The sequence below is a fragment of the Hylobates moloch genome, unplaced genomic scaffold (genome assembly GCF_009828535.3).
Source record: "Hylobates moloch isolate HMO894 unplaced genomic scaffold, HMol_V3 SCAFFOLD_6, whole genome shotgun sequence".
In the NCBI taxonomy this organism is placed as follows: domain Eukaryota; kingdom Metazoa; phylum Chordata; class Mammalia; order Primates; family Hylobatidae; genus Hylobates; species Hylobates moloch.
The window spans coordinates 8,863,358-8,877,698 of record NW_026652281.1 but is presented as its reverse complement, the minus strand read 5'-3'; the positions used below and the strand labels follow the sequence as shown (position 1 = coordinate 8,877,698).

The following is a 14,341-nucleotide window of genomic DNA, read 5'->3' as shown; positions in this document are numbered from 1 at the left end:
ACTCTTAGAAGCACATTAATTTTCCCTGTGAGGGATAAGGCAGGCTCAGAGTAAGAGAAAAGAGTCCTATCACCTATCAGGTATGTGACCTTGGATGAGTCAACTTAAATGGCCAATCCTCATTTTTTAAACTGAGACTAAGAATAAAAACAGGAAACGAGCTGCTTCCTATGATTAATGTGAGGCTAAACCAAGATGACATGTATTCAAGCATTTTTAAAAATATATACACTAAAGCAAATATTTGCTGTGGATTATACATTTTTATTTTATTTTTTGAAAACTGAATTTTTTCAGAATGCAGAAGTGGGCTCAAATTTAATCAAAGTGACATCTACAACAGCCACGGCCCTGAAGGAAGAGGATGGCCAAGTCTACTGCCAGCCGGAATTTCTTTGTGAAGGTAAAATGCGTCCTCTTGTCCTGAGTTTAGGAAAGGGGCAGATTTTCATGGGGACCCCAGAGGCCTCTTTACATAATAATTCCCTCCCGTGCATGGACAAGGGCCAAAAAGGAAAGGCTCTTGGGATGCCCCGATGAAAAGCATCTGGGGACATTTCTCTTTCCTCTATCTTCAAATGCTTCCTAGGAAGGCAGTGGGTGAGGCCAGGTACGGTGGCTCACACCTGTAGCCTCAGCACTTTGGGAAGCTGAGGCAGGCAGATCACTTGAGGCCAAGAGTTCAAGACCAGCCTGAGCAACATGGCGAAACCCCATCTCTACTAAAAATACAAAAATTAGCTGGGTGTGGTGGCGCATGCCTGTGGTCCCAGCTACTCGGGAGGCTGAGGCATGAGAATCACTTGTGCGCAGGAGGCGGAGATTGCAGTAAGCCGAGACTGTGCTACTGTACTCCAGCCTGGGCAACAGAGCAAGACACTGTCTCAAAAAAATGAAAATAAAAATAGGAAGGCAGTGGGTGGTTGTTGGGCCAGATGACTTCTGCAAATGCTGTCCCTTACTGAACACGTTCTTACTGAACAGGCACAATACATTTCCATTTCTGCCTCTCAACATCCACAGTATCCTGCAAAAATAGGTGTTATCAGCCCCATAATATAGAGACGAAAACTAGGCCTGAGAGACCTTGAGGTACACACAGCACGCAGACCCTCTAGAACAGGAGTCGCACCCGTGGAGCAGGGCTCCTCAATCTGGGCACCATCGCCATCTGGGGCTGGGTCGTTCTTTGCAGTAGGTGCTGTCCAGGGAATTGTAAGATGTTTAGCAACATCCCTGGCCTCTACCCACTGGAACAGGAAGACCCCCGTCCTGAACTGGAGCAGCCAAATATGTCTCCAGATATTGCCAGCCTTCCATGGGAGGACGATTGCCATGATGGAGAACCTCTGCCCCAGAATATAAGCCCATGAGGCAAGGATTGTGTTGCTGTGGTCACAGCGTATCAGCAGCACATGACACAAAGGTTGGCATAGAGAGGTCTGTGTTCCACACGCCAAAGTGCAGAATGAATGGACTTGTCCAAGGAGACTCAGCTAGAGAGTGGCACGGTGTGCATTTAAACTGAGCACATTGGCTGGGCATGGTGGCTCACACCTGTAATCCCAGCACTTTGGGAGGCCAAGGTGGGCAGATCACTTGAGGCCAGGAGTTTGAGACCAGCCTGGCCAACATGGTGAAAACACATCTCTACTGAAAATACAAAAATTAGCCGGCGTGGTGGTGCACGCCTGTAATCTATAATCCCAGCTACTCAGGAGGCTGAGGCAGGAGAATTGCTTGAACCGTGAAGGCAGAGCAGTGAGCTGAGATTGCGCCACTGCACTCCAGCCTGGGCAACAGAGACTTCGCCCCCCGCCCCCGAAAAAAAAATCCAAAAACAAACAAAAAAGACTGAGAGCCTTGTTCCATCAGCTGCCCCATGCCAGGAGGTTTGAGCATCTGGAAGCACATAGACTTGGGGACTCTTTTAGGATGACCCTTGGATTTGACCTAAGAATCCACTTCTGTAAAAGGCATCCCATGCATCCCGTAACTGGTTCTGTGAGGCAAGTCATTCCCTTGGAGTCTTTAGAAATGAATCGGTAGATGATGCCAGGTGTGAAGGCATCAACCCCCATCCCTGCTCACCGACCACATCACCGTTTTTTTTCCTAAGAAGACCATGCTTGTTTATTGTTGCAATATTGTCCACACTAAGAAGTGTAACAATAAAGAAGCCATCCATAATCCCTGCACCTGTGACAGCACTTTGGGATACCCATCCAATCCTCCCGTCATGCATGGATTGTGTGATATAGGCCGGGTCCCTTCCGGCGAGTTCTCAGACTGCTCTCATTTCATCCCGCCAGTGTCATTCTGTTATTGTTGACATTAGATTTGTTCATGCACATCAAGGGCTTAGTGTGGGGTCTGGCCTATAGGGAGAGTCCAGCCAACGGCAGCGATATTAGAACAGTCCTAAGAAGCAGGCTCAGACAATCTCAAAACTTGCCAAAAGGCAGGCAGCAGAGCCAGGTTCTGAGCCCAGCCTTCTCTTATCCCAAAGCCCATTGCCTCTGCATTTGCACTTTTGCAAAATGCATTCCATATCATCTAGAATGTTCCGAAGCTGCCTCTTGCACTTAATGAATATAACCTGAGTATTTTCCCACATCATGAAGATTCTTCAAGAACATGGCTGTTAAGGACCAGGCATGGTAGTTCATGCCTATAATCCCAGCACTTTGGGAGGCCAAGCCTTAATTTCATGTAACTACTGGCCAGGCGCAATGGCAATTACAGGCATTACTCATGCCTGTAATCCCAGCACTTTGGGAAGCTGAGACGGGTGGAGTATCTGAGGTCAAGAGTTTGAGACCAGCCTGGACAATATGACAAAACCCAATCTATATTTTTTAAAAAATACAAAAATTAGCCGGGGGTAGTGGTGCACTCGTGTAGTCCCAGCTACTTGGGAGGCTGAGGCAGGAGAATCGCTGGTCTGAGAGGGGCCCAGGAACATCTTGGAAGTCTCAGGCCTACTTTGAGGTCAAGGGCAGGCACCTTCTTCTTATTTAAGTGTGGGAGTGTTCCCTCCGCCTCAGCTTCATCTGGGCCTGTCCCTTGGAAGTTTCATGGTTTCTCATTTGTGCGATCGGACATCTCCTTCCCATCTCAATACTTCGTTCCCCTTCCCGCCCCACTGAGCCTCATCAGCATTTATCCATGGATGTGTCTCTGCTTCCTCTTTCCTTGGACATTATATCTTCACCAGCAGTTGGCAGCAACCACCTAGAATATTTACTAAGAGTTAAACATCCATTTCAGTATTCAGACTTAGAAATTCCATTTGATACAGTAGGCATATATACATATATACACATTTATGGCCAAGCACAGTGGCTCACACCTGTAATCCCAGCACTTTGGGAGGCTGAGGTGGGTAGATCACGAGGTCAGGAGATCGAGACCATCCTGACTAACACGGTGAAACCCTGTCTCTACTAAAAATACAAAAAATAAATTAGCCGGATGTGGTGGCATGCACCTGTAGTCCTAGCTACTCGGGAGGCTGAGGCAGGAGTATTGCTTGAACCCGGGAGACGTTGGGTGCAGTGAGCTGAGATTGTGCCACTGCACTCCAGCCCAGGCGACAGAGTGAGACTCTATCTCAAAACAACAACAACAAACAATATACACACACACACACACACACACACACACATCTACAGAGAAAAAATAAGATCTTTGATTATGTAAAAATAATAAGCATGATGAAAATTTCACATAATGAGAAACTTAGATTCTATCACAGAAAATGTAAACTGTAAGGCAGTTACAACCCCAGCAATGCTTCAAATTTTTTCTATTCATTTGTATCCTAGCGGAGATACAGTAATTCTGTAACCAGCATTTTACACTTAACCTTATGGTACGGACACTTGCCCATGTTATTAAAATCATTTGTAAATGTTGTTTTTCCATAATGTCATTATAGAATTCACCAGATTTAATTAACTGTTCTCCATTGACACCCGTTTCCACAGCTTCCCATTCTGTTTTAGTTTTTAGTTTTTAATTTTAGGGATGGGGTTCTTGCCATGTTGAGCAGGTTGGTCTCAAACTCCTGGCCTCAAGCGATCCTCCCATCTCAGATTCCCAAAGTGCTGGGATTACAGGCATGAGCCACCATGCCTGGCACAGCTTCCTGTTTCTCTTTTTTTTCTTTTTCTTTCTTTTTTTTTTTTTTTTTTTCTGAGACAGGGTCTCACTCTGTGGCCCAGGCTGGAGTGCAGTGGCACAATCTCGGCTCACTGCAACCTCTGCCTCCTGGGTTCAAGTGAGTCTCCTGCCTCAGCCTCCCAAGTAGCTGGAAATACAGGCGTGCGCCACCACGCCTGGCTAATTTTCTTTGTATTTTTAGTAGAGGGAGGGTTTTGCCATGTTGGCTAGGCTGGTCTCAAACTCCTGAACTCAAGTGATCTGCCCGCCTCGGCCTCCCAAAGTGCTGGGATTACAGGCATGAGCCACTGTGCCCAGCCAGCTTCCCATTTCTCATCACACATGTGCACATGCATGCACACATATATACACATCAGCACTTTTTTGAAAAAGGCTTTAAGAAATTGCAGTAGCCTCTGATTTCAATCATGCAATTCTCTTTGATTACTATGTTGGATAATTAAAGGTATTTATACACTTAAAACCTAGGTCTGCGGTACTTTGCTCCTGGACTCTCTAATAGAGCTGCGGTAATTCAATTACCAGAGGCTCCCTCCCCTGCCTTTGACCACCTTTGATCCAATCCAGGCTCTAAATCAAGCCCAAGGATGTTGGTGTGGAAACGGATTCTGAGGAGAGGCTACCCAGTCTGACGAGAAGGGTACAGGCTCCCAGCCCCCAGTGATGGGGGCTTCATCCACCTTCTCATTTCCTTGTAGGCTTAGAGCTTCCACGGGTCAATTATGCTCACAATGGAAAGCAGTACCGATATGTCTTTGCTGCAGGAGTTCAATGGAGTCCAATCCCAACCAAGGTACTGGTCTCTGTGTATTCACAGGCTTTTCCTACCGTGATTGTGTCTATATGCAAAGCTGAATTCTAAGGTTCTGAGACACTGATTAGAAAAGAGGAGGTGAGAGGGAGGTAAGTGTAGGATAAAATAAATGTGAAGTAAGGATGGACAGCTGGGAGAGGGAGTGGCACCTAATGTGCTAAGGTTCGGGTAAGAGGTTATGGCTGGAGTTTATTCACTGATTTCTTTATTCAATACATATTTAATGAGCACCAACTATGGGCTACAATGTGGTAGGCACTGAGGGTAAGGAAGTCAGCAGGGGGATTCCCAATCCCTGACCTAAGGAACTCACCCTCTCCAGCGGAGAGGGTGTAGCTGAAACTTAGAGGATTTGTTTTGCTTCTTTTTCGGTTTTGTTTTGTTTTTTCCTTTTTATTTAAAAAAAATACAGAAAGAGACAGAGTCTCATTGTGTTGTCCATGCCTGTCTTGAACTCTTAGATTCAGGGGATCCTCCTGCCTCAGCCACCAAAAGTGCTGGATTACAGCCGTGAGCCACCATGCCTGGCCCAGTTTGCTTCTTAAGCTACCATTTGTCAAACACTTACTGCGTGCTGGGCACTGTGCTAAGTGCTGTGCAGGTATCACTTCTTTTTAACGTCTTCATTTTTCATAATAAAATGGAAAATCTTTTTTTTTTTTTAATGCAAACAGAGCAGAAATGTACACAGCCAAAAATTAAGGCTCCACCCCTCCAAACCCCAAGCCACTCTCCACTAATCCCAAACCTGAGAGGGAAATAGGCCTATTGGGAGATTAAGAGAGATTCAGGGAATTGCACCCTTAAAGCAACAAAGGGGTTGTATTATACTTTAAATATTTGCATTGAATATATTCATTTATTTAACTCACAAAATTGCAGTGCAATTTCAAATACAAGATATCTTCAATATTTTAACTTTTAGGTGGGGTGTGGTGGCTCATGCCTGTAATCCTAGCACTTTGGGAGGCTGAGGATTGCTTGAGACCAGGAGTTCAAGACCAGCTTTGTCAACAATAGCGAGACCCTGCCTCTATATTAAAAAATAATAATAAATTTTAAAATATTTTAACTTTTAAAATAATTCCTTGTGCAGTATCAGCTACTTGGTGGCCAGAGGACCCATGTTTAAAACTGGGGGAGGAGGCCGGGCACAGTGGCTCACACCTGTAATCCCAGCATTCTGGGAGGCTGAGGCGGGCAGATCACCTGGGGTCAGGAGTTCAAGACCAATCTGGCTATGGTGAAACCCCGTCTCTACTAAAATTACAAAAAATTAGCCGGGCGTGGTGGCACGCGCCTGTAATTCCAGGTACTTGGGAGGCTGAGGCAGGAGAATCACTTGAACCTGGGAGGCGGAGGTTGCAGTGAGCCAAGATCATGCCATTGCACTCCAGCCTGGGCAACAAGAGCGAAACTCCATCTCAAAAAAAAAAACAAAAAAAAAAAAACAAAAAAAAACTTGGGGAGGAGAGTTAGCTCCTGTCCTTTCTTGGCTGTGCTCAACAGAGGTAGCTGTTATTGGGAGATTACGTCAAAAGTCTCCATCTGATGCGCTTCATCTCCTCTGCGTGGATCTTCATGCCCTCCTATTTGCAGGGAATAGTATTCTCTCATACAAGTCATTTCTGTGTTTTTCCTTGTTGGATGTACAGATAATAAAATATGACATTCTCACAAAGTCATCCTTAAAATGGAGAGAGGACAACTGCTGGCCAGCGGAACCCCTGTTTGTGCCCGCGCCAGGTGCCAAGGATGAGGATGACGGTAAGACTCTAAGAAGCCAAATCTAGTTGCTGCACGATGCTGCAGATCCCCCTCCAACAGAGACACCATCTGGGGGCAGCTGACCCCCCCCAGGTCATAAAGTGGGTGGATTGGTGCTTTGAAGTCTACATCTGTCTGGGTCAAAGCTAAAGGGTGAGGGAGTCCCCAAGACCACCTTTACTTCTGATACCAATTGCAAAGTTTGAGGGTCCCCAAGACAGCCTTCAGCTTCAATCATTCATTAGAATCACCAACCTCACTGCAAGTGCTTATCCTCACAGTTCTGGTTTGCGGCAGTGAAAAGATACAGACTAAAATTAGCAAAGGGAAGAAGTGCACAAGACAGAGCCCAGCAGGGACCAGGCAGGAGCTTCCAGCTGCACTGTCCCAGTAGAGTCACAGATAGCACTGACTTCTCCTGACAATGATGTGTGACAATGCTCACGGAATATTGTTGCCAGCCAGGAAGCTCCCCTGAGACTCAGTATGGAGAGTTTTTCTTGGGACTCGGTCATGTAAACATGGTTGACCCCCTGTATGTCTGACCTTTATTTAGTCTTCAGTCCTCCTGGAGATCAAGCTCATACCACGTGGCCCAAGGCCCCACCATAAATCCCACTGTAAGGGTAGACTGCCTGGTGTGGCCCAAGGCCCCACCATAAATCCCACTGTAAGGGTAGACTGCCTGGTGTGGCCCAAGGCCCCCAGATACACAAAGATACTTGTATCAAGCAAGACATTCCAAGGGTATAGAGGTGACCTCCCAGAAGCTGAGGACAGAAGCCAGCCCCCTTTTCAGACAAGTTTAAGTTTTTTACTGCACAAAGTCCATCTCCTTTCCACTCAGTAACACTAAAGTCTCTCAGAATGCAGAATCTTGGTTTTAAAATTGATTGCAGTGGCTGGATCCAAAACGAGTGTTTTTAAGAAATAGAGTCTTGCTCTTTTGCCCAGGCTGGAGTGTAGTGGCATGATCATAGCTCACTGCAGCCTCAAACTCCTGGGCTCAAGTGATCCTCCTTCCTCAGCTCACCAAGTAGCTGGAGCTACAGGGGCACACCACCATGCCTAGCTCATTCTTTTTATTTTTTGTACAGAAAGGGTCTCGCTATGTTTCCCAGGCTGGTCTCAAATTCCTGGGCTCAAGCGATCCTCCCATCTTGGCCTCCCAAAGTTCTGGGATTACAAGTGTGAGCCACTGCACCTGGCCTGGATCCTGGATCCAAATTTTTAACAATGTATAAGCATGTAAATGTTTCACGGAGCCCCTGGAAATGTGTATTTGTGGCCCACCTCTATTTTCTAGGTTTCCACTTGAATGAATGATCCTTTCCCTCTTTCATTCTCAGAAGTGCTTCAGAAATGCCCACAGCCCTGAGGAGGCTAAGGAGGGTAACTAGAATCATAGGTGGGGATGCCACCTGGCCACGCCAGCAATGGGGCTGCCACACCTGCAAGGAGGGCAGGCTGCCCCACTTAAACCTGCCAGCTTCTTCCCTTAGGTGACAAGGGAGTGGCCTGGACCTTGTCTTCCTACTGATCATGGCATGGCACGCCAGGCCAGCAACGCTGTGTCACTGTCATCTCCGAGGCAGGGGACCACAGGCCTTTCCTCCTGCTCAGGTTGTTCTCCCACTCAGTGGGGTGGACACTTCCTTTACATTCTCTGTGAGGAGGGAGTATCGTTGTCTTCATTTTACCAATGGGATGTTCAGAGAGTGACCTTGTTGCCCAAGGTCACACACCCCTTACATTCAGAGGTAAGATTTAAATCCAGGCCAATCTGACTTCAGCAATGCTTAACTGCTCTTCCACCTGGGACCCTCTGGAGGCATTGAGAGTATTTGCAGGAAGTTGATGTGCATTATTTCGTTTAACTCTCTGTTCCTTGAGAGTGAGTATTGAGAGTATTTCCATTTTACAGACGGGAAGGATGAGTTTACTAGCACTGCTACATGTGCAAGAGATGAATTGGGCCCATTGAAGTGCCATTCTTCAAGCCAGGTGCGGTGTGGTTCATGCCTGTAATCCCAGCACTTGGGAGGTCAAGGTGGGCAGATCGCTTGAGCCCCGGAGTTGAAGACCAGCATGGGCAATATAGGGAGACGCCATCTGACAAAAAATACAAAAATTAGCCAGACGTGGTGTCATGTGCCTGTAGTCCCAGCCACTTGGAGAGCTGAGGTGGGAGGATAGCTTGAGCCCAAGAGATCGAGATTGCAGTGAGCTGTGATCACACCACTGCACTCCAACCTGAGCAACAGAGTAAGACCCTGTCTCAAAAAAGCAAAACAAACAAACAAAAAACCCAATGGCATTCTTCGATGCCTGCAATAATTTACAGAGTTCTTTCAAAATCCATCATGCAGGAGATACTCTCGGCAACCCTGTGGAGTGTTGGTGAGATTATCCCATCTCTACAGATGAAGAGACTGAGGCTCCGAGAGGTGAAGGGACTGGCCCAGCCAAGGCTAGAGCCAGGTTTTCTGGTTTGTTTGTTTGTTTGTTTTTGAGACCGTGTTTCACTCTGTCACCCAGGCTGGAATGCAATGGCGCGATCTCGGCTCACCGCAACCTCCACTCCCAGGTTCAAGTAATTCTCCGGTTTCAGTCTACTGAGTAGCTGAGATTACAAGCACCCACCACCACACCCAGCTAATTTTTGTATTTTTAGTAGAGACGGGGTTTCACCATGTTGGCCAGGCTGGTCTCAAACTCCTGACCTGAAGTGATCCGCCCACCTCTGCTCCCAAAGTGGCGGGATTACAGGCCTGAGGCACCGCGCCCGGCCTAGAACCAGGTTTTCTGATTCCTAGTTCCCTGGCCTTTCCCTTCTGTTACAGTGTCTCAAATTCACTTCCCTCCTGTTTTGGTTAGATACATATGTTTAAAGAGGGCAGAGAGACATGCTGAGAAATTCATCCCTCCGACTGAAGGCTGCACTTTTACGAAGTGTTTTTTCCTGTTTCCCCAAAGGAGTAATCTTATCAGCCATTGTCTCTACTGATCCCCAAAAGCTGCCTTTTCTGCTCATTCTGGATGCCAAAAGCTTTACGGAATTGGCCCGTGCCTCTGTTGATGTCGATATGCACATGGATCTCCATGGATTATTCATTACAGACGTGGACTGGGACACAAAAAAGCAGGCCGCTTCTGAGGAACAGCGGGACAGGGCTTCCGACTGCCACGGGGCTCCTCCGACCTGATGGTGTTGAGGTTTGGGTAGGGGAGGAGAGCTCGGCTGTCAGAACTCCATGGATACGTTTCTTTGGATGGAGGGGAGGGCCTTCGTTACCTTTTGCACTTATTCTTTCTGTGGGTGCTTTGACAAGGGCATGGCAAGAGAGCTTCTCAGTATCATTTCTTTCGTTTTATTTTGGCCGTAAACATTTTGTTTGAAAGTCAAATATTTGAAAATCAAATATGTATTGATTAAATCCAGTCCTTCTAAGAAAGCTCCTTTCCTTTAACATGAAGACCTTGACCATAAATCAGAAATTGTATTCAATGACGTTATCATCATTTTTAGAATGAGCCCCTAACCTATTAGAGAAGAGGCAGATAATTATTTATCATTGTGCCTTCATCTCTCTCTCTTTCCTTTGCTCCCTCCCGTCTTTCTAGTGGACTAAATTGTGTATCTGGGAGTTCTCACTTTCTAGCCAGGCCTGATGAGTTAAGTTACGTGACCAGGAAGGCATGCCACTTTGTGGTCATTCCATGCAAGTCATGGCGTAATATAAAATAATAAAAACTTTAAAGTCTGCTCAGACTTTATTTTTACATGGCTTCTCCCTCTGAAGGTCTTCTAAGGCAATAAAATAGTTGCAGAGCTTGATGGTTCACAGCCAGCGCGGTGCCTCATTGTACAATCGATGGGACTAACAGATTGCTGTGGGACTCCTCTTTGCAGGAGGGGATTAACGGGTACTGGACATTGACCTGACTAGCCATGGCCAAGCGGCTCAAACCCAGGATTGAGTCCCAGGGCCTGGGCTGGCATGAGGAGTTCTTCCCTGCTGCTGAGAACTAGAGCGGTGGGCCGTGCCCATGTGCGTAGACAAAAGGAGTTTCTCCAGGCTTGTACGTGCTGCCGAGATAAACCAGGCATTTGGGGCAGCGTGGAAGGAGGTTGAAGGCCCCTGAGCCAGGTAGCGATGGGGATGGAGAAAGTTGGGAACAAGACAAGTGGGATGCTACACCACTACCGGGAGCCCCATAGGCATCTGAGTCTACAGTCAAGTGGGTGCCTGATGCATGGTTTAAAGAAACAAAGGCAGGCTGGATGATTCCCAGGTCATGGGACTGGGGGAGCTGGACTTCAGAGCCTTATTCTGCACTTACTTCTTCTCCTGAATCTGGATTTCATTCAGTCACCAATGGAGATTCCATGACGTGTCTGGAGGATGGGAAGGACCCTCTAGTGGCACCGCATGGAATCCCCCAGAGGGGCGGCTCCCTTCAGGATGGTCTTAGCTTTTGCCCTGCACCCACCATGAAGCCGTACTTAGCCTCTACCAAAATGTAGGCTCCATGAGGCCAGGGAGTTAGGTTTTGTCTTTTCTTTCTTTTTTTTTTTTTTTTTTTTTTCAGACAGGGTCTCGCTCTGTCACCCCGGCTAGAATGCAGTGGTGCAATCTTGGCTCACTGTAGCCTCAACCTCCCAGGCTTAAGTGACCCTCCCACCTCAGCCTCCCAAGTAGTGGGGACTACAGCCATGCGCCACCACACCCAGCTAAGTTTTGTATTTTTTGTAGAGACAGGGTTTCGCCATGTTGACCAGGCTGGTCTCGAACTCCTGGGCTCAAGTGATCCTCCCGCCTTGGCCTGTCAAAGTGCTAGGATTACAGGCAAGACCCACCTTGCCCAGTCTTTTTTTTTTCTTTTCTCTTTCTTTTTTTTTCTTTTCTTTTTTGAGACAGAGTCTAACTCTGTCACCCAGGCTGGAGTACAGAGGCGCAATCTCGGCTCACTGCAACCTTCGTCTCCCGGGTTCAAGCTATTCTCCTGCCTCAGCCTCCCCAATAGCTGGGACTACAAACACGTGCCACCATGCCCGGTAATCTTTGCTGAGGTTTCACCATGTTGGCCAGGCTGGTCTTGAACTCCTGACCTTAGGTGATCTGCCGCCTCAGCCTCCCAAAGTGCTGGGATTACAGGCGTGAGCTACCACGCCCAGCCAAGCCTTTTTTTTTTCCTTAGTTGAAGTTTTTATTGAGATAATTGTACATGCACGTGCAGTGTTGAGAAATTATACAGAAAGAGCTCATGCAGACTTTACCCAGTTTCCCCCCATTTGTAACATTTTGCAGAATGATATAGTACAATATCACAACCAGGATATTGATATTATCCACCAGTCTTATTTAGATTTCCCAGTTTTACTTGTACTCATTTGTGTGTATGTGTGTATAGTTCTAGACAAATTCTAGACTGCATCCACCATCACAGGCAAGATACCAAATAGCATGTCAGCACGAGGATCCCTCATGTCACTTTTTTTTATCACCAAACCTAGCTCCCGCCCTCCTCACCTCCCATCCCTAACCCTTGGCAACCACCATAACATGGTGTCATTTCAAAAATGTTATATAAATGGGATGATGAGGTATTAACCTTTTGGGACTGGCTTTTCTCACACAGCAGAATTCCTTGAAGATTCATCCAGTCGTGGTGGGTATTCATCCAAGTCATTAGACATTGGGTGTGTCTGACTCACTACTTTATCCTCAACACTTGTAACACTGCCTCGTGTAATGTAGGCACTCAATACATACTTGTTGAATGAACGAATGCACCAGTTCTCCCAACAGATTCAAGTGGTCAATGCATCAACAAGAAATGGATGTCTTAATGGAGAGCTCCTGGGAGATGGGGAAGCAAGTCCACATGGAGCCCAATGACAACACACACAATTCTCTGCTAAGGTTCCTCACTCCTGCTATCCCTGATCACCCCCTCTCTCTTCTCCTCCCTGTTGGTCCCTCAAAACCCCTCCTATCGTTCTCAGCATTTTCATTTTTCCCCTAAGCCTACATACCCTGTTCAACAAAAATGCAAGCCATGGAAATGGCAGGACAAAAACCATCTGCTCTTCCTCAGAATTGTCTTTGGGAACCTCAGTACCTGCAGCCTTGATAAAATGGATGAAGGGGGATCTGGCGTGGTGGCCCACATCTGTAATCCCAGCACTTTGGGAGGCCAACGCAGGCAGATCACGAGGTCAGGAGTTCAAGACCAGTCTGCCCAACATGGTGAAACCTCGTCTCTACTAAAAATACAAAAATTAGCCAGGCTTGGTGGTGGGTGCCTGTAATCCCAGCTACTCGGGAGGCTGAGGCAGGAGAATCACGTGAACCCAGGGGGCAGAGGTTGCAGTGAGCTGAGATCGCGCCACTGCACTCCAGCCTGGGTGACAGAGTGAGACTCTGTCTCAAAATAAAACAAAACATAACAAAATAAAGTAAAATAAAATAAAACAGAATAGACAGAACGGAAATGCACGATTAAGGGCTGCGTTTGGGTGGCAGGAATGGAAAAGAATTGAAAAATGTGACAGGCCCTAACCCACCCATTCTTCTACTTTAAATATTTGAGAAGAGGGTAGAATTAAAAAATGTTTCCCCACCTCCATTCTACTCGATTCCTATTGCCTAACAGTACCCAGAACTAGTCATGAAAAAGGGTGCAGTTCTGCGGGGAAGAAAAGTATGTCCGTGGTTTGTTTATCTTGTTGAAGATGACAGGTAGAATACCAGACTGATGAGGGAGGCTGGCACGCCAAATCTTTCTTTCTCAGTTTCAAAAACACCAAAGGTTGATGCCAAGATATTCAATTTATCTGGGTCCTTAATTCTGACACATTTCACACACAGGCCAGGGTAATTAGCTCAAAACTCCACAAGAGCTATGATGCATGCTCCGTTCTTGAAGGACCCACAAGACACTCCATCTCACCCTCTGAGCCTTCCTTGTTATGTTTCATGTGGGTGGAATATATGACCAGGAAGTTCTGCAGTATTTGTTTATTGCTTTGATAAAGCCACAGCATTTCTCAAGTGCTCTATGCTGCAAGCGTCAGGAACACGCTAGGAAACCCAAATGTTTTCTGACCCACTAACTTTTTCCACCAAAGCTTTCTCTAATTTAATCCCAATTCAGGAATAAGCTGGATGGACACTTGGGCAATCAACTCATGAAAAATCTAAGTGTGTTGGCACGACATCTACAATATTTGCTCAAACACTTCCTCCTGACCAAAGTTCAGCCTGACTCCTTTAAGAAGTTTGCTGGTGCAGGTTAAGTATAAACACCTTTGATGGCTTCTTAAAAACTGTTTATAAAGACTGTTTGGGTGGTTTTTAAATGGCCAGGAGATGTCTTTCTTATGACAAATCAGGACATGCAGACCAAAAAGTCATCACCACCGTTCTCAACGTCCAGCAGGGATGAGATGTGTGGCCTCAACACTTGAACTTCTTCCTAGGAGTTTAGACTCAGAGACCCTGTACAGAAAAACACAGCGCTGACTGCTCCAGCTCCTGTGCCACATCAAAAGGCATCCTTTGAGGTCCA

At 46.6% G+C, this 14,341-nt stretch overlaps 1 protein-coding gene across 1 annotated transcript in view; it reads left to right on the top strand.

Moving 5' to 3' along the window:
- The window catches only part of BCO1 (beta-carotene oxygenase 1), a 55,657-nt gene extending 45,125 nt beyond the window's left edge, over positions 1-10,532 (top strand). The window contains exons 8-11 of the mRNA XM_032155886.1: positions 298-403; positions 4,884-4,978; positions 6,655-6,766; positions 9,743-10,532. Of these exons, the coding sequence (XP_032011777.1) occupies positions 298-403; positions 4,884-4,978; positions 6,655-6,766; positions 9,743-9,972 (543 nt within the window). The 3' untranslated portion in view covers positions 9,973-10,532. The remainder of the gene's footprint in view (positions 1-297; positions 404-4,883; positions 4,979-6,654; positions 6,767-9,742) is intronic.
- Positions 10,533-14,341: the final 3,809 nt, after the last annotated feature.